Source organism: Falco naumanni, chromosome 4 (assembly GCF_017639655.2).
Source record: "Falco naumanni isolate bFalNau1 chromosome 4, bFalNau1.pat, whole genome shotgun sequence".
Classification (NCBI taxonomy): domain Eukaryota; kingdom Metazoa; phylum Chordata; class Aves; order Falconiformes; family Falconidae; genus Falco; species Falco naumanni.
In genome coordinates this window covers 92,030,065-92,054,548 of record NC_054057.1, presented here as the reverse complement: position 1 = coordinate 92,054,548, position 24,484 = coordinate 92,030,065, and the positions used below count along the sequence as shown (strand labels likewise).

General features: G+C 39.4%; 1 protein-coding gene across 4 annotated transcripts in view; it reads left to right on the top strand.

The window, feature by feature from the left end:
• The window catches only part of CNTN6 (contactin 6), a 149,290-nt gene that overhangs the window by 84,180 nt on the left and 40,626 nt on the right, over positions 1-24,484 (top strand). For 3 of the 4 annotated variants that reach the window (XR_005827710.1, XM_040593037.1, XM_040593035.1), the window contains exons 6-11: positions 6,568-6,771; positions 8,431-8,533; positions 16,538-16,722; positions 19,272-19,408; positions 22,787-22,916; positions 23,982-24,132. Coding sequence is in view for 3 of the 4 variants with exons in the window: in XM_040593037.1 (XP_040448971.1) it covers positions 6,568-6,771; positions 8,431-8,533; positions 16,538-16,722; positions 19,272-19,408; positions 22,787-22,916; positions 23,982-24,132 (910 nt within the window). In the remaining variant the exon portion in view is untranslated. The remainder of the gene's footprint in view (positions 1-6,567; positions 6,772-8,430; positions 8,534-16,537; positions 16,723-19,271; positions 19,409-22,786; positions 22,917-23,981; positions 24,133-24,484) is intronic. The other variant, XM_040593036.1, reaches the window with a different exon arrangement.

The window sequence follows — 24,484 nt, the reverse complement described above, 5'->3', positions numbered from 1 at the left end:
TCAGGCACTCCTTCGTATAGACCAGCTGCTTCTTTCCTCAGGATGAGTCACTTCACAGACCCAGTCCTGCCCACACATCACACAGAGGGAAGAAGAACATGGTTCTGACAGTTACCGGCTTTGTTTTCCTTTGACCTGAAGGAAAACCTCTGTACAGCATTTGTTAAGAGAAGCTACTATTGACATAGTTATTTTTGAACAGGCTGCACTAGGTAAAGCCTTCAGCCTTCCTGCTAACCTAGCAACTCTATATCCACTTCTTTTAGCAATGGATGAGGTAGAAAAGCAAGAACCTAAGAAAGCAATGTGTTATTAATTGAAGTTACCTCACATATAACATCAAGAAGTAGAAATGAGGAGAGAGAATACAAGCCCAAGAAATATTTCTACTAACCATTTTATCTAGAGAAGCATTTTTCCAGAGAGGCCACCACAGTGCCAGGCTCCCCTAGGCCCGTGCCACCAGGAGCCCCAGAGAAGGCAGGCCCTGCAGGCACCCTTAGGCCACTCAGCTGCTTATTGGATGCTGTAAATACTTTTCCACTTCCGAAAATATTTAAAACTCAAGTTTAACCGATTTTAGGCTTTTTTGATACAGTTGACAAGAACAATTGTGCTACTGCTTTTTTGTATATGTACTTCTTAACTGAGACTGCCGATAGCCTGGTTTTGCTTATACCAGTGAAATGAGCAAGTTCATTTTAACAGGGGACAGAGTCTCTATTAGGCAACTATATGATAAAAAAAACAGGGGAAAAGTACAGAAGAGTTGCTCTAACAGCTTTCACAGTAGCTTTAGACCTTAAAAATAACTCTCAGAGAACAAAAACCTTGCAAAGTTGTGCTAAAGCTATACTAAAAAAAGTTAACACTAAAAGAGAAGCCGCTCTGTATTACTACAAACGTTAGTGCTTTTAACAAAAATCAAGCACACACATTAAAAAACAAACAAACAAACAAAAAGACCAAAACAACCTTGTAAAGTCGTAGCTTAAATATTAGATCAAACCAGCCCTTAAAAAATTGTTATAGTTAAAAAAAAACCCAGCCCGTAACGCGCGTGTCAGCAAGGCTGTGGGGCCGGGGGGGGCAAGGGCATGTGTGCAGTGGTTCTTTGATCGCTTTCTTTCCTAGCTTCAGTTCTGTAGGTCAGCAGATTTTTTTCCCCTGATGTAGTTAACATGTAGTGTTATTTTACTATTAAAAAATATTGTTTTATATTGAGCCAGGAGGTAGAAAAAAAGCACATAGGAAGGAAGTCTGGAGAAGCCTTTCTTTCTGTGGTTATGTGTGAGCTTGATACAACTATGATTAAGAAGTTACTGCCTAAGTGATAACACTGAGCACAGGACTGTAGGGTGGACTGCTGTTAATTTATTTGCTTGGAGGTGAGGTCTGATATAAGGCCTGTTTCCTTCAGGCTGGCTCCTTGTAGAGTGTTAGGAAGTTCCTAATCATAGGAGCAGCAGGGTCACTGGTGTGCTTGCACTTACTCGTGCATGAGCGCTGCCAGGGGCTGCAGCTGGGATGCTGAGGTGGTAGGCTTTTCTCTGTGCTGATGTTATTATGCTAAGGCTATGTGAAAGAAAAACAAACACTCTTAAGGAAGTAAGAATGCTGCCCACCTGCTAGGTGGGGGCGTATGTAGCAGCCTCGGGCAGCAGCAGGGTGGTGAGGGAGGAGGGCTGTATGGAAGCATGGCATAGGGAGCTGGTGTGTGGAGAAGGTGGGATGACATATGCATTGTGTAGAAGGGTCTTTAGCTTCTGTCGTGGGTTGCTTCTGCCTTTTATATTAAACAGTCTACTTGGTAAAATGCATAATATTAACGTGAAGGTTTGAATTGTATCTCCCTTTATAAAGCTGAGTGCCTTAGTCATGAGTTTAGAGTCCCTTTCTCTCTGCTCCTGTTTCTCAACACTCCTATGAATCTTTAATCCTCTCCTGCCAGCTTTGGCAGGAGGGAGTCTCTTCCCCGAGACCAGCCTGTCTCTGTTCTCCTGCAGAACAGGCAGTATTGATTTGAATTTTCTTGGACTGAGAAATGCACTAAATGTTAAATTCCCTAGACTAGTATATCAGCAGTGATTATCAGCTGCTCCTCTTTCCCAGCTGTGCTCTGAGAGGCAGAGCTCCCAGCTGACAGGTGTAGGCAGTGCTCTCCTGCCTGGCCAGGCTTGGGTAGTGCTTGGTTGGAAAGTGAGGTGGGCTTCACTGACTTTGGGGGGCTTCTGGGATGAGAAGTGAGACTGACACCACATTGTCATTGGCCTTGGATTAAAAACAACCCTACTGCATGCTAGTGTTGCAGCACTAATGAAATAGCTTCTGCTCTGGCATGTGCATAATGAAGTGTGTACTGCTGTAATTATCCCTCCGCTGACACGGAGCCCCTTTGAAGTAAAGGCAAGTCTGTGCTCTCCAAGGCATCCACACAGAGTCAGCAACAGTGTTGGGATCACTGTCTTTTGCAAACAAATATCCATTTTCAGTGCTGAAATATGTTAATTTGGGCTGAGACCAGTCAGCTGTATGTGTGAAAAGGAGCGGTACTCTGATAGTTGTTATGCCATAGCTAGACAGAATTAAAATTAATTACTTGAAGGTGATTATATTTTCAGGCTTGTCTTAGAAAACACCATTGCACATGGGTGTTAAATTAGAAAATTGAGAGTAGAAAATATATTAATAATATTTTATTGTTGGTTTTTGTGAACTAAATCCTGAAACTTTCATAGTGCTCTGAATTTTATGTCGGCCCAGATATCAGAAGGGTTCTCTTTGGGGATAAAGCTCCATGAGGTTAGCAGAATTTTGTTTGTAACCTAGTGATAAATCATAGATTCTCTTTATCTGTCTTTGATATAAGCTCCACTTCCACTGTAAGCGATTTCCTTCAAAAGTTTATGAAAAAAAACCCCTGCAATCTGGGACCAAGTTCTGTTTACTTGGTCCATATCTAAAGCACCACTGAGTAAGGACTCATCCAAAATTACTCTAACTTGTTTCTTGCCACACATAGTGGCATGCTGTGATCTGTGAACATTTTGGGAAGCACTACCTTCCCCAGCCTCTTCTTTCTCTTAAGTCCCACTACGTAGTTTTACCTCACACATTTATTTTTCTAAAAGATCACACATTAACTAAGTAGAAAGAGCAATAGAAAAACTGGGCTAATTCATCTGGCATGGAAAACCCTCTGTTCCTTTGCTTCAGGCATGTTTATTCATCTTCAGCATCGTATGAAAAGTGGCTACTCCAGAGGGAAAGCTACAGCCAAACAGGCCTATGCACAAAGGAGAAAAAACAAAATAGAGGGGAAAAAATCCCACAAAACTCTTTGGTGCTGATAATAGCTAAGACTTGTGTAAGAACTTTTATGCTGAAGCGCTTTTATAACAGTCTCTGAAATTCGGTAACTCTGAGACTGTCATGGGTGTGTTGAATTGTGATCCCAACCACTACTGGTTTCAGAAATCCTGTGGTTAAATAAAAAATACCCCACATCCAAACTAAAAAATAATTGTAACTTTATTTTTCTTCCATAAAATAGCTAGCAGAAGCAATTTTCAAGTTCATTTAAGCTAGACTTAATTAGCAGGTTACTATCTCTTTATAATTTGTCTTCTATGCCTCTACTACCTTCTGTTCAGCATCCCCTTCACCAGATTCTTCCTGGCTGCTGATTTACTCATGCAAATGGATGTAACCCCAGAAGTGATAGCATGGGCCTTTCCTCATTTCTTTTGCTTGTTAATGGGTCTGCTACATATCTGATTTATTCAAAGTGACCCAAAATGGAAATATTTAAGTAACAGTAGCTTCTTTTATAATGCAACTTCAGATTTGTAACCTATTACATCTATTGATGTTACTTTCTAAAAAAAAGAGTGTAGGGTAGACTCCTGGTATGTAATGTCTAAGATATGCCTTAGAAGAGAAAAAAGTTTGGTCTACAAATTTGGTTCCTTTCTCTTGAGTTTTCATTCAAATCCTGTTGAAGTCAATTAAAATTGGGGTTTCCTACAGAGTTCAGTGGAGCTTAATTGGGCTCTAGGCAAGAACGGCCTGCAGATTGGTGATGTTGGACCTGTATTTGGAAGAGTGGTCGTGTTTATATCCCTTATACTGGCGGGATAATGATTTAAATATGAAAAAGAAGGGCCTGCACTTGTTCCCAGTTAATGGGAAAATTCATCAATAGGCCCTAAGGCAAAGGTGGAGTACAGACAGTGAGAGAGTAACGGAAACTTTGGAAGACGAAGTCAGCTGGAACCTCCTGAGAACTGAAACCAGGACAGAAAAGGACTGACTGTCTTTCACTGATGAATTCATTCACAGATTGACCTCATGAGGAATGTCTGTGTAGTATAAAGTTGGCTTTAATAGAGTTTTATTAGGATTTGGATACTCTGTCCTATAGAGACTTTAGCTGTGTCACCAGGTCCTACAGCAGGAATCTCTTTTTTGATTGCATGCCATAAAATGGTCCATTGTGGCCATCCATTTGGTGTCTTAGCAGGTACACTGGTTATAGTGGGTCAGCACTTTCTTCAACCCTGGAATTGCCAGCACCAACCTTGCTACTAAAATTTACTCATTTCTCATTAGGTACATTCTTCTGTCATGGAAGCCTGGGCACCCAACTATCAGGTCCAACCACTCCAAGCAGTTTTGTTGCATGTAAACCCATATATGCATTTGTGTAGGTGTGTAGGAGGAGGAAAGCAAGGGTTCCAGTTCTTGCAAAAGGGACGTCAGGGTACCAGCTCTCAGATGTTCTTGTGAAATCTGAAAAGACTGCAGATCCAAGGCATTTATTCCACAAAAATCCCAAGTTTACAACATAGTGTTTAATAGAAGATAGATTAAAGTATTTACCCTGCAAATCTTCAGCATTTTCTGTGTAGTCCCTAACTTGCAGGTTAGAGAACTTAAAAAAATGAGTTGAAACCAGAGTTTTGCCCACACCAGTCTCTTTGGTCTGTTTGTTCAGCTAGACTATAGTCATCAGACTTGTGCCTGAGACAAGAACAGTATGTATACAGTATGTCTTTGGAAGACATACACCGTCATGGCTACATGGCTTATATCTAGCTATAGGCTGATGCTCCCTGTGAAAGAACCCACTCATCTCCAGATTTTCTTGTGTAAATAGATACTTTAACCAGGTACCTAAAAGTACATGGGCATGTGATTGTGAAAACACAGTGCTTTTACCTTGTGTGTATGCCCACATATATGTACACTACATGTGTTGTATTATACTATGTAAGAATTGTTGCATCTACTGTACCTCAGGAAAAAGTTTAGCATTAAGCTGCAGTAAAACAGAGCCTATTGCAGGATTTTGCCAAGTATAGAAAGTGTCATTGATTGCTCCCTGGAGATGCATCATTTCTAATGAGAGTCCTAAAATGTTAGAAGATGATAACGTAAAACTGCACAAAACTACTGGAATTTGCAGACTTATTACCATACTGAACCCACGTTGTAAGTGAAGGGGGGGGGGGGGGGGGGGGGAAGGAAGAAACGTAAATAATCTTTTTTTCAAATGGGATTGTTGATGGGGGAAATGTGTAAAAATGAAGCTGTTGGCAGAACACTGTTAGCTTATGAATTATACATTTAATTAAGGAAAGCTAAACTGTTAGATTTTGAAACTTCTGATTTACTGTGTCTTATTAAAGACAGAATTTCAGTCCTGCTCCCGCTGTTGGGTGCTGGCAGTGGTGCGGAGCAGCCGCAGCGTGGGGCTGGTGGGACACCCTGGGTGTACCTGCGCTGCAGCTCGCTGTGTTACAAGCACTGAACCAGCTGGCTGCAGTGCTGATAGCGGTGTTACAAGGCTTGGGCAAAAAGCCCTTCCTAAAAGCAGGGTCCTTAGATGGTAAGCTCACGTGGAGATCTGCCCTTCCAGGATGGGCTAGTCAGATAAATTAGTTTTAAGTTGCTTAGACTATAGACATACATTATTCAGGTATGCATTATGAAACACTGTATGGAAGAAGAGGGCAGAAAAGTGTTTGGAAGTCAGAACAGGAGAAGCAAAATGGAAGCAGGTATAGAAGATAAGGAGGGAAGGGTCAGATGTACAAAAGGATCAAATATTAAATAATATCCAAAATATAGTGTGCAATTGAGCTCTCCTTTCTTGAGAATCTCATAATAAAGCTCCATGTAACCAGTTTCTGTTTTCCATATTCAGAGTGGAGAAAGGAGCTGTAACAATGACCAGCAATTAATTCAGAGAGAAAGTATTTTAAGTAGAAATTATTTACTAAAACAGCTTTCTCATGGTGTTGCAGCACTGCCATTCCTACTTAAAAATAGGCTAAGAAGGAAAATGAGAAGTAACAGGGGACAAAAACTTTTGTGACCTTCTGAAGTGGCTTAAAATGAGTTTAAAACTAAAGCAGTGCTTACCTTGCCTTTGCTAATTTGTGCATCCCCAGTGGTTTGCCCTGTAACTGACTTGTGCTTTCAACTGGCAATATTGCACTTAAGCACTAGTGGGAAGCAGTTTATATTGGGAAGAGTGCATAATATGTATCTGGTGTTTTCTAGGCTTGTCCTATACATGGATCTTCAACAATAAAACTTTATATGTTCAGGAAGACAGTCGCCGCTTTGTTTCACAAGAAACAGGTAATCTGTACATTGCCAAAGTAGAGCCGTCAGACGTGGGCAATTACACCTGTGTTGTAACTAACTCGAAAGCAGAGCAAAGTGTGCGGGGGCCACCCACTCCTCTCACTCTCCGCAGTGATGGTAAGTTACTGGGGCACACTAGTCTACAAGCATGCACCCCAATGCTAACCGGGCTGTCTCCACTTATTGGGAATTGATACTGCTATACATCCTTATGGAGGTAAAAGGCTCCCAGGAAAAAGCTGTGCAGTGGGACATGATCCCACTGTTCCTACTGGTTTGAAATGAGATTTAAACTGTCAGCACAGGGGTGATGAGATAAACATATGCTAAGAAAGCAGTGCTCAATATAATTGAAAAATAGCAAGAGAATGTCAAATGGTACATTAATGTTTTTCATCTTACGGATGCCTGTGTTGAGGTTTAAATCTGGCAAAGCTTTCTATATTTATTATCCAGGTGTAGCTCAAATATTAAATCTGGAAGGCTGGTTCAAAATGACTCATTGATTTGAGAAACTCACCTGCACATATACCAAATACCTTTCTGGCAACACTTCTAATTAAATGTTCACAGTGAGAAATATATACCTGGGAAAACTTTACACAAAGTTTGTTTTGCAACTTTGCTGACCTAAATTGCGATATACTTGTATTGTTTGTGAAGCAGTGGTGACAATCAGTAACAAATGTCTGTGTAGTTAGGTTTCTAGGATAAATAACTCAACTCTGCATTATAGAGTAATAGTTCCACTATGAGACTGTGCTGCTTATAGTAAGATCGCCCAAACCAAAGTTATAGTTCCCCAGCTCAAAACTTGGTAATTTGGTACAAATTATAATTGTAAATGTTTTAGACCTTTTCTGTTTTCTTGCTTTGCATCACTATTTCTTTTCTCAGACTCGTTCTATCAGTTTTTTTATCTTCTTCCATTCACTTTGCTGGCCTTGGATTAGGTCCTAAACAGGCAGTCTCTAAGGCAACGATGCAAACTCTATGTGTAATATTAGCCAGATCCCTGTTAAATATAAAATAAGAATTGGTTTATTTTCAGTGTGGGATCTGGGCAAAGATGTGATGGTCAGGAGAATAATCTGGTTCATATCAGTCATTCCTGTTGCAGTGAGTTATGCTGAAAGATGCACGCACATTTAAGAAGTTCAGCTAAAAGTTTAGTTTGCTAAAGCACCCCCTGGAAAATTAAATGCCCTAAACTGATACTGGATTATCTGTGGTTTACCAGATGTTCTGCCAGATTTTCAAATGTGATTATTGAGTCTAATTACATCAGCCTTTCTCATGGAGCTCACGTTTGGATGTTTTAGTTTTAAGTGTTTGACTGGTATTTTGGATACAGAATTCTGTGTTTTGGATACAGAATTCCATAATCTGTCTTGCAGCCAGTATGTATCCTGTGTCCTGAGAAGTGACCAATATTAAAGGCATTGCTTGTTAACACCACTTGTTAAGAGGTGCGAACCCTGAATCATCTCTAAAAATCTTAATGCACAACACACATGTACATGTGGAACTTGCATGAAGTCATGCTCTTCAACTCTTGGATGCATAAAATTTAACACATTTCACATAAGCCTTCAGCATAGGGTTGAATTTCACCCCATGGGCTGTCTGCTCCGTAGACATCACGTGTTGATTGCTACAGGTGGAATGCAAAGGCTCTAACATTATTAATGCCATCCTTTCCTTTACACTGAAATTCTGTTGTACTAGACAGGTCTGAGGCTCAACTGGAGTGCTAGCTGTTTTGATGTTCAACAGGTGTGATGGGGGAGTATGAACCAAAGATTGAAGTACGTTTTCCAGAAACAACATATGCAGCGAAGGGCTCATCTGTTAAACTGGAATGCTTTGCCCTTGGAAAGTAAGATTTTTGTCTTTTATTAAAATGTGCGTTCTGACACTGTAAGCACAGAGAGAAACAATGATTCTTTATAGTTTGCAAAGTAGAGTATTTTTGGTCAGAATTTGAATTCATAAAACTTTTTTTTAACCTTATCTTGGTTTGATTGTTTCTGCACAATGTGTTCCCAAGGAAATGAGGAAGAAAACTGTATCATAACTGAAGATGACTTGGTTGCAGCTTGAAGCGGTGGGAGGAAGGGAGGGGAGGGAAAGTCAGAACAAAGACTACACTCCTTGGGAGTAGTTTTCTGAGACCTGGCTTCAGGTTATAGCATTCAGTGTAACTGCAAGTTCATATCTGATCAGTGTCAAAAGAGGAATGTTTTTGTGTGGCATTGTTGTTAAGAATGAAACCTGGGGAAACAGGATGTGGTTTGAGAGCACACAGGCTGTCTAGAATGGATCCAACAGGTTCATGTGGCTCTCGGCACCTTCTTCTCCAAAGCGATGCTGAGGAGCCCTGGGAAGCCCTAGCAGTAGCCCTTCCTGCTAAAATCTACAAATCTATTAGGCTTCTGGTAGTCCATGTTTTTCCTGGGCTGCTTATGCTGTTGTATTCATTTACAGAAGCAGTAGTGCATTCAGACAGCAAGGGGTGCTCTGTATTCAAAGAGCAGATAGTTAACTGAATGAGCATAACCAGCCTACAAAAACTTGTCTTTCCAGTGAGGATCAGTTTTCCCTGGAAAAGCTAGAATAACCTTAGATTGTTGACCTCTATTTAGTTTAAGTTCACTTTGACAATCCATTTTCAGGCTGTAAGCTTTTAAAGTGTTTAGAGCTTTCCCAGAGGTTAAAAGCCTGACTTGCAGACAGCACAAATTAATCAAATGTTCCTCTGGAACCTACGCTGGGAAGTAGAAAAATAAAGCAAATAAAGTTAATAAGATGGGAAATGGCCTTTGCTTTCTGATGAGATTTTTATATAAACTAATCTTACAGCTAATTTTTATTAAGAATGAAGAATATTCCTAGAGCCATGTTCAAAGGCACATGCATATTTTTGGCCCAAAATGAGTACCAGACTGGAACACTCTGCTAAAGCTGATTTTCCTTTCCAAATACTGTCAAGCTACTTCTCTTTAAATACCTCCTTAATTGTGTGTGAGTCAGTGCAGGCTTTACATTTCAAGTTGTCATTTCATATTTCCATCTGTTGCATGGAAAGTGTTTAACAATGATACATCGACTGCAGAAAAGCATTTCAAAAACAGAGTAAATTATATGTACAAAACAGTGCCTTCTTCTGAAGGGGTAAAGATGGGTCATGTTAATGTGGCATGCAAGTTTTTCCATTTTGAGAACATCTTAAGGACAAAAAAAAAAAAAAAAAAAAAAAGAGGTGTGCTGATAGGATGTATAAAGAAATCCCATAGCAAGCACAGTACCTTCTGTGCTGTGCTCGAATGGCTGAGAGGGTTAATGCAGCTTTAATATATATTCTCCTCTTCATATATAGGACTGCAGCTGCAACCAGTGCTGCCATACTTCCCTGGAGTTCTGCTGCATAAATACCAGTGACCTATGGGCAGAACTCTATTCTTCACAAGTTTGTTTATAGCATGTTGCTAACGTGCATCCAATCTAGTGTGCATTTGAGAGCTGCTGTTTGTGCATAAAAGCTCTTTAGTGGTGTTGCTGGAGAATTTCCCCTCTAGATTTTTTTGATAGATTAGGTGTCTCATACAGAACTGTACTGTTTTCAGTCTGCTTTTTTCCTCTCTGAACAGAGCCTTGAACCACATTTTCACTAGCCTGTCAATCAGTGAAAAAGCTTTATTTGAGACCTGGTGTTTATATGTGAATAAAGCAATAGAAACAGGTTGCAGGTGAAGTACTCTTAACTTATTAGATAAAGCCAGATTTCTAAAGGTATCTAGGTGATCAGTGGTATTGTTAAAAGCTTGAAGTTTCCTACCTCCAGCTGTTTACAATTGCAGTTAGGCACACATAAATGCAGCAGTGTGGCCATCTGCACTTTTAGATACCTAAGTTCCACTAAAACTCTAGCCCCTACTATTGTCTGTTTATGTTAAAATCAGTTCAGCTCCACATTTGTTGAGCTATACCTCTGATCTGCCACAAGCACTAACGGTTATTATCTCTCTTGGATTTCAGAACTGCTTTCCCATTATCCATAATTTTCTATATTCATACTGTTAGTCCACTGGTTCAGACAATGCTGTCAGCTGCTACTACCTCTGCACTTTGAATAACAGAAATCTTTCACATCTAAGGCAGATTATAGGCAACCTGCTGTGGTTTTGGTCTCCGAACATCTTAAATGATAGTACTTTTATGGTATTTAGAGAAATAGCATCTCTTTTCTATATGGAACAGCAAATCATACGTATTGGACCTTGCTCAAAAAGCACTTCCACATTTAAAACGCCAGTACAAGAGGCCAGACTTGTGGTCGAGTTTTAAGATGCTGTTTTACCTGGGAAGCTCAAAGCCACCGAAGAAGTTCTCCTTCAGCCAGGCTGTGGGAGATGCAGAGGCAGGTATATTCCACCTACCTCTGTTGCAAAGGTCTTTACATTTTCCATGAAAATGTAATGACTGACTCCGACAAATGGTCTTGTAGCCCAATCAAACTCTTGCTTGTTTTGAGGAAAATTAATATAAGGGGCCCAAAGAGTCCGTATTTGTTCCTGGAAATAAGGTTTGAAGGTATTGATCCCGAATGGACAAAATTGCTCAGGCCAGCTCTTGACTCTGAATCCTATTTTGTAGAAGAGAGACCATGAATGGAAGATTTTGAGAAGTAAATTAGTCCCCACTGTGATGGAAATACAATTGGGCAAAAAGAATGTAAGCAGCATGAGAGTATCTGATGATTGGCATGAGGAATCTAAACAGGCAAAAAATGCACCTTGTAGTTAATTCTTTAAGAGGGAAAACTGAAATATGAAACAGCAGTTTGACTGTTTCAAATGCTGCAGCCTGTGGCAATTTAATAGAAGAAATGAGGTTTTGTATTCTGCACTAATATTCATTATGTTGACAGTGTTAATAGTGTGCCAGTATTAGAAGTCAGGTTTTGGATCAAGCTATATGAATCATGCCATACATCTTAAATTATTGTTCACTATGTCTTTGAGGGGATGGAGTACCATGGAAAGAGTTATGTTCAGTTCAGTTACTGTGCTGCTTTCTGTAGATTTCTTCCAAAGTAACTTTTTCCTGTTGCACAAGTAAGAGTAGTTTCTGTAATGAAAATAAACAAAGTAGTTTCCATGTCTGGTGCACATATTTATTAAACTGTGCCTGTGTTTTACATATTTCTTCATTCTTTTCTGAAAGATAGGGAAATAAGCAGTTTGGAATCCCTGCAGATGGGCCATTGCCAGCTGAGGTTGTAAAGAGCATATGTGAATAATATAAAACAGGATTTCTTTCAAAACAGAATATTCACTTTTCATAGAAAGGCCCCAGATACTCCTGTAAATGTATTCAGGGAAGGGTTTTTTTTAGAGGCTGTTGGTGTAAGTAGGTAATCACAGAGCTACAAGGGGTTTCCAAATAACCATCTACATTTACATAAAAATACCAGGCTTCACGTCTTCATTAGATAGCTCTTCTAGTATATTCTCAAGGAGGTTATGTAGGAGGCTGTAAAAAAATCCATTGTGGTGTTCTAGAACCATATATATATGAAGGACTTCTGCCAGTGGTTTGCTATTTTCAGCCCATGTTCCTGATAGAGGTAATACCTTAAGATTTGTACTTTAAGGGATGAGCAAGCAGCTCTGAAAGATCCTCTCTTACATTAGTCGAGTGGCTTGTGACCACAGGAGAATGAGGCACAATACCAGGTTTCAGGAAATTTTGCTGCTTTGCTGTTTCCCAAGCGATACATCAAGCTGATTAGAAGCCTGAGTGCCTTAATTATGGTGCCCCTTGGATCTTAATTCTTCCTTGTGTCAGCAGTTGATGCAGACATGACAGCAGCTTTCAAACCTCAGCTTTGTCTCATTTGTTTAACTAGGCATGGTCTTCATTGCTGAAGCTGTAGATTTAATTTTATTGTGAAGTGCCCTCAGATCCATAGGACAAAAGATGAGGCACAGATGCAATGCATCACCTGCCTGCTGAGTCTTTGCTGCAAAAAGTTAGAACCTTCATCTTGGTGCGGGCTGTAATGCTGCAGACAAATTAATTTCATGTTCAGTGTGACAAGACTTGTCACCAACCGAAAAATATTCTCCATCGCCTTTTCTTTCTGAGTTAGTAACTTATGGTTTTGTGATTCCGCTGCCTGTATGGTAGAATATAAATTAAATTAGTACTCCTAGATGCTCTGAAGGTTTCAAATAAATTGCAGATTTATGTACAAAGACACTCTCATATTTATGCACTGTTTTCTTATTTCCTCAGGTGAAAGCAAGACTTTGTCTATGAAGTGTAATAAATTTAAAAAGTGTACTCATTGTTTCTTTATATATTCCAAAACTTTTTAGCCCCAAGCAGTTATCTGTTTTGATCTGGTTATTGATAGTGACTGAATGAAAAAAGACCCACCAGCTGCAGGACCATCCCAAATCTGCATGGGACGGTACTAGCCTATGTAGCAATGTCAGGTACTGGCCCTCAACAGAATATGATTATGCAGTTTAATCCTACAAAAATTCATAAGGCTCTATTTATTAAACTAGGTTTTGTATACATTTATTTGTACCTAAAGGACAGTTTCACTTCTTAAAGCATCAACTTGTAAAATAGATAATTTGTTACAAAAAGCAATTTCATTAAGGTAAACTTGACATGTAAGTGGAGGGGTTTTTTTTACCTTGAAAGTTTTCATGTGGCCTGTAGTAATAGTCACTGTTAAGAGGTTTGGTTATAAAAATGTAAACTAACATCAGAAGAAGGAGAAACCAGCCAAAAAACCTGCATTCTGCAGAATACAGTGACTGAAAATGCTGGAAAGTCTGTGCTAATGAGGTGTCAGCAAAGTCAATGAAGAAATGCATGTCTTCTCAAGCTGCTATGATAATGAAGCTCCTTCCTATGGATGATGGCACAGAGCTGAGCTATGGATCCTCCTGCAGTCTGCTCATTTAACCTATAGCTGTCCTGACAAATGAATTCCCTCTGCTGATAAAACCAGGCCACTCAATGCAAGACTCCCTGGCAGGAGAACAAAGTGCTGTTATCTGTTTATTGCAATTATGCATTTAAACACAGCCAAGTTGATGAACTAAACTCTGAGGTTTTTATGTCATCCTGCTACAGTTCACATCAGAGGGAGCGCATTTCAAACACCCTTGTGTTTGGCCAAAACAAGGCAAGTTTGCCTTGAAACATCCCCAAGGATGTCATTATAAGTATGTGGCATGGGTAAGGAAAACAGGACAGCATCTTCAGCTCAAACCTCGGTAAACTTGACTTGACAAGTTGACAGAAGGGGCCTTTTTCCATAGAGCCCTGCCTCTGGCCTTGGTGTCAGTGTAGGCTTTCCTTATTCATGAATAGTCAGTACTCAGAGAAAACAAATGGCTAAGCGAATAGGAAATATTTATGTGAAGCACTTTCAGGCAGCAGAGCAGGAATGAGTGCATGTAATTGTTGGGTTTATTCTCCTATATGGCTGTTAGTTTCCTCTGATCTCTGTTACACACAAAAAAAAAAAATATCCGGAAGAGATGCCTTAAAAGTAAGTACTTAAATGCTTCTGGCATTCTGTGCACTGCATGCTTCTGTTATACAGTAGCTATTCACCCACTGTTTAATATGCAATAGCATTTTAAAAGCCAGCCATGCTCTCCTTTGTGTCATCAACAGTTTGTATCAATCTGCTGCAAGGCTGCAAAATACCTCTGGCTGTTGTCCTGACTAGAGCACGGTGATTGTGGGACAGACCTGCTCTGCACTAGAGCTGCATTTCTTTTAAGTAACTAAAAGTAACTTGGCTTACTGCATGGATAATGTCATGCAGGGTTTCTGGAGGAGACAGCACCTTTCAAGAGACCAACCGGTGCATTTGAGAAGGAGACAAACCCTTGTAAAGTTCCTAGTAAGGAATAATAAACAAGTTTGCATTTGAAATAGTTTTTGGTCTCATAGTGAAGGGCAATTAATAAAGGTGGTAATGACAACTACTGTCGTCTAAAAAGATTTGGAATTTAAACAATTACATACTGCACCAAAATGGGAAATAGAAGAATAAAATCTCAGTTGTTCTTTCCAGCTCTTTCACTGGTTAATGATGTCTGGCATGTTCCAGTTTCTCTCATTTGCAGTAAATTTTTCAGCTGTATCAGAGGGGTCGTGTAAGAGTCAGAACTTGTGTATGTATGAGTTATCCTTGTATATACATATAGTGCAAAGCTAACACCAAAGTCTGGAGCACATTGATTATAGTTCCAAACCATTTTCAGAGGCAGTTCAGTTATGCTAGAAAAATGTAAGGTAGCTAGAGAAGTTATGGTGCTTAAATGGCTCTTAGAGGTCGCTCGGTTAAATTTGTGGTCTGAAGACCATGATTTTCTGGTTTACAGAGCAGAGGGAAGGGCAGCTCAGAGGTTTTCTTGCCCAGGTGAACTCCCACCAACATGAGGAAAACATTTGTAGGCTTCTAGCACATCTGTCCTATCTTTCAAGCCTAAATGCAGAACTAAGCAAATTTATGGGATTGTTGAATGTTAGGGTAGTCTAGGTGTACATTATCCTGTTGTTACCCTATTAACACTTGCCTAGCTGTTCAGTCTGATCTGCTCAGTAGTTGTGCTTCTCCCAGGTCATGGTTCTTCGGGCTTTGGGCGAGCTTGTGAACATCACAGCCACACAGACTCAATTAAGCCTAAATTTTCTTGTGTTAAGTAATTTATCCATTCTATATTTGTGACTTTATTTCTGTGGTCGCTAAACAAGGATTTGAACCAGGGAACTAAATAAAGTGTGAGCAGTTACAGCCTCTACTAAAAAGGAATAAACACTTTGTAAGTCAGTGCTGCAGGCCAGGGACCTTGGAGACTGGCAGACAAGGGCAACATGCCTCTTGAATTTCCATGAAAGTTATGTTTTCAGGTTCAGTACCGAGTGTTTGCTGTCGATGTTACTTCCAATGGAAAAGAAGTCAGTATTCAGCCAAAGCCTCTGTAAAAAAGCTGTTCAAAACATAACTGTTCATCTGCTTAGAAGAAGCAACTTTGCAGAAACAGAAAGCAACTGTGAAATCCAAGACTATTAATATTTCAAAGTGTTTTGGTGACATAATAGATCATGAAAGTGAGGCTTGTATGGTTTGTGATATTATCAGAAATCCAAGAAGTATTTATAGCTGCTTTCCCACTTGACTGTTTTTTTTTTTTTTATTGTATAGAATACATTGATCCAAATATAAATGAATGTGATAGAAAGCTACAAAAACATGAAACAAGAAATGCTGTCTTTTGTCTCAATCTCCTTTCAGCTTCAGTGTCTCATGCTTTCTGCTTCCTTGCTCAGCTGTCTGTCTGCCCTCCTCTGCGCTGGCTCCTATTTTTTATACCTAGAGTTATTGGTATTTTCAGGTCCTTTAGATTGTTGTCCAATATTTTGTATTTTGAGGTGAGAAAATATCTCTAATGCTACAGGGAATTTGTTTGCTCTGAAAACCAGTCAATAATTCAGTGCTTCTATGGTGTTTATTTGGACTTCCAAAGTCATTACTTCAGTGTCACAGTGTTTAAGAGCAGGTTTGAGCGCTAAGTAAGAGTCACTGTGAGGAAAATCCAAATTGGCCTAAGAAGCAATCACAGAATTGACTGAGGACTTCATCCCACTGTTGGATTTGCACCCCTAAATAAATTGGACAGGTTATAAAATCTCAGTCTTCTGAACCTCTGTATGTCACACTTAGAAACAGGAATGATTTCTTCTTTAAAATATTATTACTCTTATGAAAGGATGTGACATCATCTTTTCTCTGCTATAACAAATGTTCTCTCTTTTTCTCTAATGAAATATAATTATTTAGTCCTGTCCCTAGTATTAGCTGGAAGAGGTCTGATGGAAACTCACTGACAAAGAAAATCGAACACAACAAAAACAAAGGAGTTCTTGAAATCCCAGATGTTCAGCAAGAAGATGAAGGCTCTTACGAGTGCATTGCAGGAAACATTCGAGGAATAAACATTGCAAGAGGTCAATTATTTGTCTATGGTAAGCAGATTGACTAATTTCCTCATTTATATTTTTTACAGAGCATGGTGGAGTTCAGATGTATTTTGTAGATGAAGTCTATTAGCCCTTTACTGGAGATAGAAAATGTAGTTCACGTTAAGCTGATTAAAAAAATGATTGGAGTTCTGCAGTGACCTTCACTGAATTACGTCCTCAGCAAATAAAGATATTTTGCATTAAAACTCAGATTGAAAATGTGGGCTGTGCCATGATGAAGTTGTAAAGGTTAATACGAGGCAGAAAGAAATCCCTGGTACATTTACATGAAACATTAAGGGCAGGCAAAAAGATTTACTCTCAATAGCTCACAGCAGCATAAAGCTGTGCTGCCCCAGATGCAGATCAGGGAAGGATTCATGAGGTTTTGGTTCATGTGAGTGGAAGATTATTTCACCTCCTATTCTAGCTGAACTGTAATTCGCCATAAACAGACGAGGGCAAAGCAGGGGAAATGCATTCTGCTGCCTCCCTCTCCTTCCTCCTTGTCTAAAAGTGAATAATATTTCTCTGAAACTGTTCTCCCTTTCCTTTTCTCTTCCCACACACATTAATTTCCCATGATCCAAGTCACCCGTGGTGGTCCCTCATAGCCAAGGTGAAATATATGCTTTTTAGTCCCATTGTTAATACCCAGTGAAAGCAACATATTTTGATGTGGATAAAAAGCGAGATCTTTTCTCTATCTCATACATCTTTCAAAAGAGAAAGACGGAAAAATAATAAATGTAACAGTGGGGGGAAAAAATTACAGAAACCTGGACTGGGCCTACAACTAACATCTGTTGAGAAGACCTTTGCAAGTTTTGTTTGTTTTTTTTTTTATAATAAATCTCTTCTGATGAAGAGATGCAGGCTTTGCTGATAAGCTACCAGTCTCCTGCAGCCACGTCTAATATCAAGATATATGCCAGGAATAGAGCAGTCTACTGCTGTTTTGAATATTTAATTATTTCTTTGCTTTTAGGGGCTTATTTTTGTTCTCATTGCCGACTAATTTTTGCAAAACATCAATCAATCAGTTCTATTAAAATTAAGTTCAGTAGATTACCTGGACATGGTTGATAACAGCATAGGCGACTACAAAATTATGATCAGTTAATATAATCTAAAACAATGCGCTTATTAAATGTGCTTTGTAAATTAATTAATAGCTGTTCATAATGGAATATATGAACAGCACTCATGAAGTTTTTGCACCAGATTATTTTAAATCTTATTAGGAGTGGGCTGTTATATTATCTACGTGATTGACTTCCTCTTCCTTAATTTCTGTGCTGCAGTGTTTTTATTCTGCAGGCAGCTTGTCTTTAGGATAGAGGTTTCATTCCTGGGCACTGTCTGCTGCTTTGTGTACGATACCCAGATCACATGCCTTAGGCTCTAAGAGCAGTATAAATGACATGTGATTAGAATCACTTTAAAGCATGGTGAGCTCTATCCCAGATACTCTCTCATTCTGGGATTCTCTCATTGGCATTGTATTAATCTAGTGTTGGACAATCTCAAGGTACTTTGGGACAGTCACGAACTACCTACCCCCAGGGCCATGCTGTACAGGGAGGTTTGTTCTGCTAGCCTCAAAGGATAATGATTCTCATCCTAAAATCAATTTTTTCTAGGTAAGAACTATATTTGTGTGTGCGCATGCACATTTATATAGGTGTGGAGACTGCAGCATTATGTTTTAATAATCCGGCCAAAAATTTTTCACGGGATGTTGACACCAGCTACTTATGCTAGAGCTAGAGGGATGCAACCTAGTATCTTCCTTGCATGTGGATTTGGCCTGTCCCCAAGTTAGGTGGGTGTTAACTGTCCCCCCTAGGTTTTACATTCACCTATATCTTGACAACTATTCTAAATGTCAGCCTGCCTCAAGTGGATTCCTGCACAGCTCAGTCACTTGAGTACTTGGATGTTTACAGAGCTCATACGCAATTCCTGCAAATTCCGCTTTTATGCGGCAATGAATTCATGTCAGTGTGCCACAAGTATTCAGAAGGTGTTATTCTAACCTGAGTAGCCCTAATTCCTTCGTGTAGTATTTGTGTTGTAAATTACAATCAATGAACCCATGGTCTCATGTATGTGGGTAAAACCAAAAGGTAATATTTACAATCCATTATTTATTAACCTACTTAATAATGACTTTGGTATTTCTATTTTTGGTACACAGATTTAAGTACCTTTAGAAGAAGACTGTTCTTCAGAAAGCAGGGGTCTCTGGTTTCAGAAAGTGTGTCCAGAATTTCAGGCATCAAAGATCACTGCTTCTGCAAATTTTGGCCATAAAAATGAATAATATCTAAACGGAACTGCCTGCCCACTAGTCACTTGATCTCTAATGTTTTCCCAAGTTAGTCCTAAAGTTTAATGCTAGGGAATTGCTGTGCAGAATTCACTCACAATATAAGAAGAATGTGTTGGAGAAATACTAATCAGCCTTGCTCAGTTCGTTAATTAGTGGCAGCATACCTCCAGTGAAATCACTTTTCTCCTGCTTAAAACGGTTTGCATGTTATTTTCAGCACTCCCTGAATGGGACAAAAAAATCCACAATGCCTTTCTGCCTCTCTATGACAGTTTGTTTTGGGAATGTAAGGCAAGAGGAAAACCAAGCCCTTCCTACAGTTGGTTAAAAAATGGCCAGCCGCTCATGTCAGAGGTAAGGTTCCCATCGTCTTGTTTGCTTTCTTGCTTGTCTTTTGGGTTTTTTTTTATGATTTAGTCATGATGTTTATTTTACCGTGAATTACCTTTTTTTTAGAAACTTAATTAAACGTTAGCATATAAACACAGATATGAGCACAAACTCTGCAACACAAAGCCTTGGTTCGTGGAGTTTATCTTTACTGAAAATGTATGGTACTGCTGGTTTATATTACGTAGAGGTACACCAGTTTCTTCATATGATTTCTTACAGAGCATCTAATTGCTACAAGATATGGCAGTAGGTATGGATGGGTTTAAAAATATCAGTTATAGTTAGTGAAAGAAGGGTCTATTCAGAAACACTAAACACATTTGTAGACAAAATCTGTAATTTGGGAAACTGGTGGGATGCCAACTGACTGTTTGTGGAAGAGCATTTCAGAGCTGGCATTACAAAATGATCAGCCTGATAACTTGGACTTTTCTTCTGTTTCTGTTAATCTGTAGGCTGGATGGACCTTTGGTCTCGTGCAGTATGACCATTCTTATGCTATGTTTATCCTTTACTGAGTTGATCAGCTATGAAAAACAGTTATTATTGAGGTTAATACTTTTTCTGGTGCTAGGTAGAGAAAATGTAGACTAAAGAAAACCATACCAAGTTACAAAGAAGGTGTGAAAAAATGAAAAATCTCACTTAAAGGCAAAAGAAGGGCTTGAGCGGAAAGGGAAGTAGTGAAGTGGTAGGAGTGCAAGGAGAGAAGGGAAATTAATTGGAGCTGAAGCACTTAAAGCAGGTGTTTGAGAACTCAGGTTTGTTTCTTTCTAGGCAGTATAATTATACTTCTGTGGTGGCCAAGATTTGGCACAACCATCTTGCATCTTCAGTTGTTGGCAGCCTTATGGAGAATGACTTCTGTGGCAAGACACTTTTTGCTGTGTTTGCATTCTGCTGAGGCCAAGTTTTCCTTTTTTTTTATTAAGCATGCATTCAGCCTCTGTTGGGCATAAAATGGCAGAGCTCATTTGTAATGCATTTTTACTTCTCTGGAAAAAAATGTACTGTGATTATTTTCTGTCTAGCAGTAACAGATATAGAATAATTTCCAAACCATGGGGCAAATTAGCACTTACTAGACATAGTACTTACTGGAAGCAAGTGGAGTGTGGTCTGATCTTTCACATGATTTTCTGCTGGAGTAGTCCTGAAGAGAACCCAACTAGCTTCTAAGAAGGCTAGCCAGAATTTACTTGGACTGTGATTTTTATGAACCTGTTTTTCCTCCTCATTGTGACCTCTTCCTAAGCAAGATTGTCTAGCTTCTCTCTCTTTGAAGACAGCAATACTTAGAATCTGTCATTCTTCAATTGCATCATTTCAATAAAAAGGAATAAAACACTCTACAGACATATTTTCAGCCAACATTTTCACAGTGCTTACAGTGTATTGTAAATGGAATACTTGAGGCAAAAATGCTGAATGTTATCACTCAATGGACAAAATGGATTGTTTGGAGGTGAAAGTACAGTGGAGGTGTAATAAAATATTCAGTCTGTCACAGCACCCTGCTTAGTGGAAATATCGCAGGGAGAATGCCTTCCAGATGCTTTCTACCTTGGGGCTGATTCTGAGGATACTGTCAACTCTTTGTCAGACCTTTCTCCCTCACTACCTAGTTGGTCATCCTTGAAATATTCCTGCTTGTGTACGTGGTATGGTTTTCTCTCTGTCTGCGTAGCTGAAGAGAGCCAGCATAGAATGGTGGGGAATTTGGCATGTGTAAGAAACACAAGCATTGCTTCAGAAGGGGTTTTGCATTCAAAGGATGTTTGTAAAAATAGAACACATCGAGAGGATAGCAAACAGCCTGGAGGTAAAACTAAGTATGCAAAAGATATCTGTAGCAAGAGCCTCACAAAAAAAAAAATAAATAGCAGTGGATAAGTAATGTAATGTTGTTAATTAGTTTGCAGTACACCAGCCATTCAACTGCAGGCTGTGCTCTCATCACATTTCCAAGCTAAACAAGGTTGGTCTGGGTCAATTCTTAGTTGGGAGATCTCCAAGGAAAAGGCAAGAGTGTTGGAAAATAGAGCTCTATGGCTCAATAGGTGGCATGCTCCCCTCTGCAAGCAATGCAAGAGAAATCCCCTGAACAGGCTGTGCAACTGGCTTATCTGTGGCAACATGGCAAGTCAGGTTATATACATCTAGCAGTTCACAAATGTGTTTTAGATGCTTGTATCTGTTCAGCAAAGACTGTACTATATACTCTTACAATATATGCTCCCATTACTGCTTGAGCAGCAGGAGAGCCAGACTAAAGGAGCAACATAATAATAATAGTAATACCTGTTGTTGCAGACTTGCATTTGGTGATAGAATTTATATTCCCTGTTGTGGGTTTCTGCCAGACTGATCTGTTTTCAGGAACATACTGTCTTCTCCGTCTCAGTGTTACACTTTGCAGCGGAGCTATTATTGTCTCTGGAGGCTAGTAATTGTAAAATCACAAAATATTTAGCTTTAAGTTATGCTTGCAGCATGAAACGGGCTTTTTTATATTTGCCAAACCAGAGCAAATAGAAGTTCTTTTAATAAGCCAGAACCCAAGCTCTGGTCCAAGTTTACCTACTGTGCAGCTTCCTCTATTTCAGCAGAATTGTACAGAAGAAACTTAGTGTATAGACATTCAAGCCACGAGGAGCATGCTGTCCCTCTGATCTGAACAGCTGCCTGTGGGTTTAGAAGGACTTTAGAAGCATTGGCTTTCAGTAGAGATTTTTCAGTGGATCATTTTTCTGTGACTTGTGATCTTGATAACATTTGAAATGTTTCCATTATTTGAGCACCTGTCTCCTGTGGAGCTTTTCTGATCAGTTTACATTATCATCATCAGATTCATCTAGTCAGATGAGGGGATAGGCCATGCTTCACTGTGCCCCCAGACAGGGCTGCAGGTGCTGCTTCTCAGGAGCCATATGGAAAGATGCTCCAGGCTCCCAGTGTGAAGGAGCTGTACCTGCCCTGCAGTAGCTACTGCTGCGCCTGCTTCACCGTGAAGCACAACCACAGATTCACAGTTCAGCAATGCAGAGAAGCACATGCCACAGCTGGAACATCTGGGCAAGCCTGCCCATAGCAATGACTCTGCAACTCTGCCTGTAGTTCTTGAAAAGTTTGAAGAGCTGAGAGGTTTGAAAACATAACCACCATCATATAGCAAGGTATGTGTCACATTTCTGATGTATTCATCCACGTTGCTTCCAAGAAAATAACATTTCTGCTTCCAAATTATGATCAGGTGCATTAGTGTGATACCAAAAATCTTTGGGCTTGTACACTCCTTGGCTCTGTCAATGTTTTTTTGCTTGTTTTTTCTTTTATCAGGAAAGAATTCAAATTGAAAATGGAACTCTTATCATACCTATGCTGAATATGTCAGACTCTGGCCTCTATCAGTGTGTGGCAGAAAACAAGTACGATACTATTTATGCCAATGCTGAGTTGCGGGTGATAGGTGAGTAAATGTCACTAAAATGAGCAGGTACTGAGTGTAACAGGACACTCACTGAAAAAAAAATTGAAATTAAGAAATTAGTAGATTAAATTCCACCTGGCAGTTCAAGTATGCTGATTATTTCTTTGCTGTGTGTTCTTACCCATGTGGAAAGTTGGGTTTGTTGGGGTTTTCTATTTCATTTCATGACTGGTTTGGGGGAAGATTCTAATCCCTTGTGTGGTCTTTCCTTATCACATATGCAAAAGCTTAATGAATTTATGTTTCTCACTTAGTGTTTTGTGTTATTAATAGTTATTCTGCAGTTTATAAAAAGTCATTTCAGAAAGTGGGAAAAATAATTTAACTATAAACAAAGAGCATATGGCAAATATGTATATAAAAACAAATAACATGTAGCATGTAATCTCATTAATGATTACCAGAGATGCACATAAAATAGAACTTGTTCATATTATAAAAAGTATTATCTTGTAGATATCCAAATATAAAGGTTTTTCAACAGCCGAATACTAATGAAAAAGTAGAACACAGACTTTAAGAGCACCTAAGTATTTTACAGGTCTTGTGTTTTCTTCTTCTCCAAGAGTGGATTTCCACATAAATTACTGGAAAAATAAACCTATTTTCAGAAAACAGTGCTGGTTTAGAAACAGAAAGCACTGAAGCACTGTGTGTCTGAATACTCTGCAGATGAATACATGTGGCTGAGATCCCATGTGTGCTGTTTGTCCTGCTGACATAGCTGTGCTCAGGACCATCACTCTTTATTGCAGGTAGACCTATTTTCCCAGTCTGCATGTAACCCTAAGGAAAGATTGCCAGAGCAGACAGTTTCTAGGTAGACAGTTTAGAAATGGCATAAATACGTAATAAATAAGATGCAGTGAATTCTATTCTTTGATACTTAAATAGATTTTTCATGTTAGATAGATGTGTACTTTTGCAGAAACCTCAAAAACAAAGCAATTACTGGATTCACCTATTATCTCACAAGAAGAGAAGAATTTAGCAAGTTCACTTAGTAACTCACTTAGTAAGCTCTTCTTTCTTCTCTCTTTCTAGCTGCAGCACCCGACTTTTCCAAAAACCCTGTGAAAAAAACATCTGTTGTTCAAGTTGGAGGTGAAATTACAATTGGTTGTAAACCGAGCGCTTCTCCCAGAGCAGTTATTAACTGGAGAAAGGGCTCAGAGGTTCTGCGCCGGAACAAAAGGTACAGTCATAAACAGTTGCTGGATTTGTTGAGTGTTCTTGGTTTTAATAATAACATTTAAACATCACTAAAACACATCTGGCTTAGTATTGCTTTTGACAGCCCATTGACGGAAAACTTTGATGCCAGAGGCCTATTTGTCTTTAGCAGTGGCCGTACAAGTCTGTAGATATAAAACTGGTTGAGAACAAAGCCAGATCGAATACACACGGGTAATTGTATGATACATACGTTTGCATTCATCAGCAGTTAATTCACTGCAACCCTATCACAGCTGACTGTTTACCACACACAAAGCCCGAGTTGAATCCGCTTCATGTAGGAGACATCAGTGGAGGCTTCAGGGAAGCAG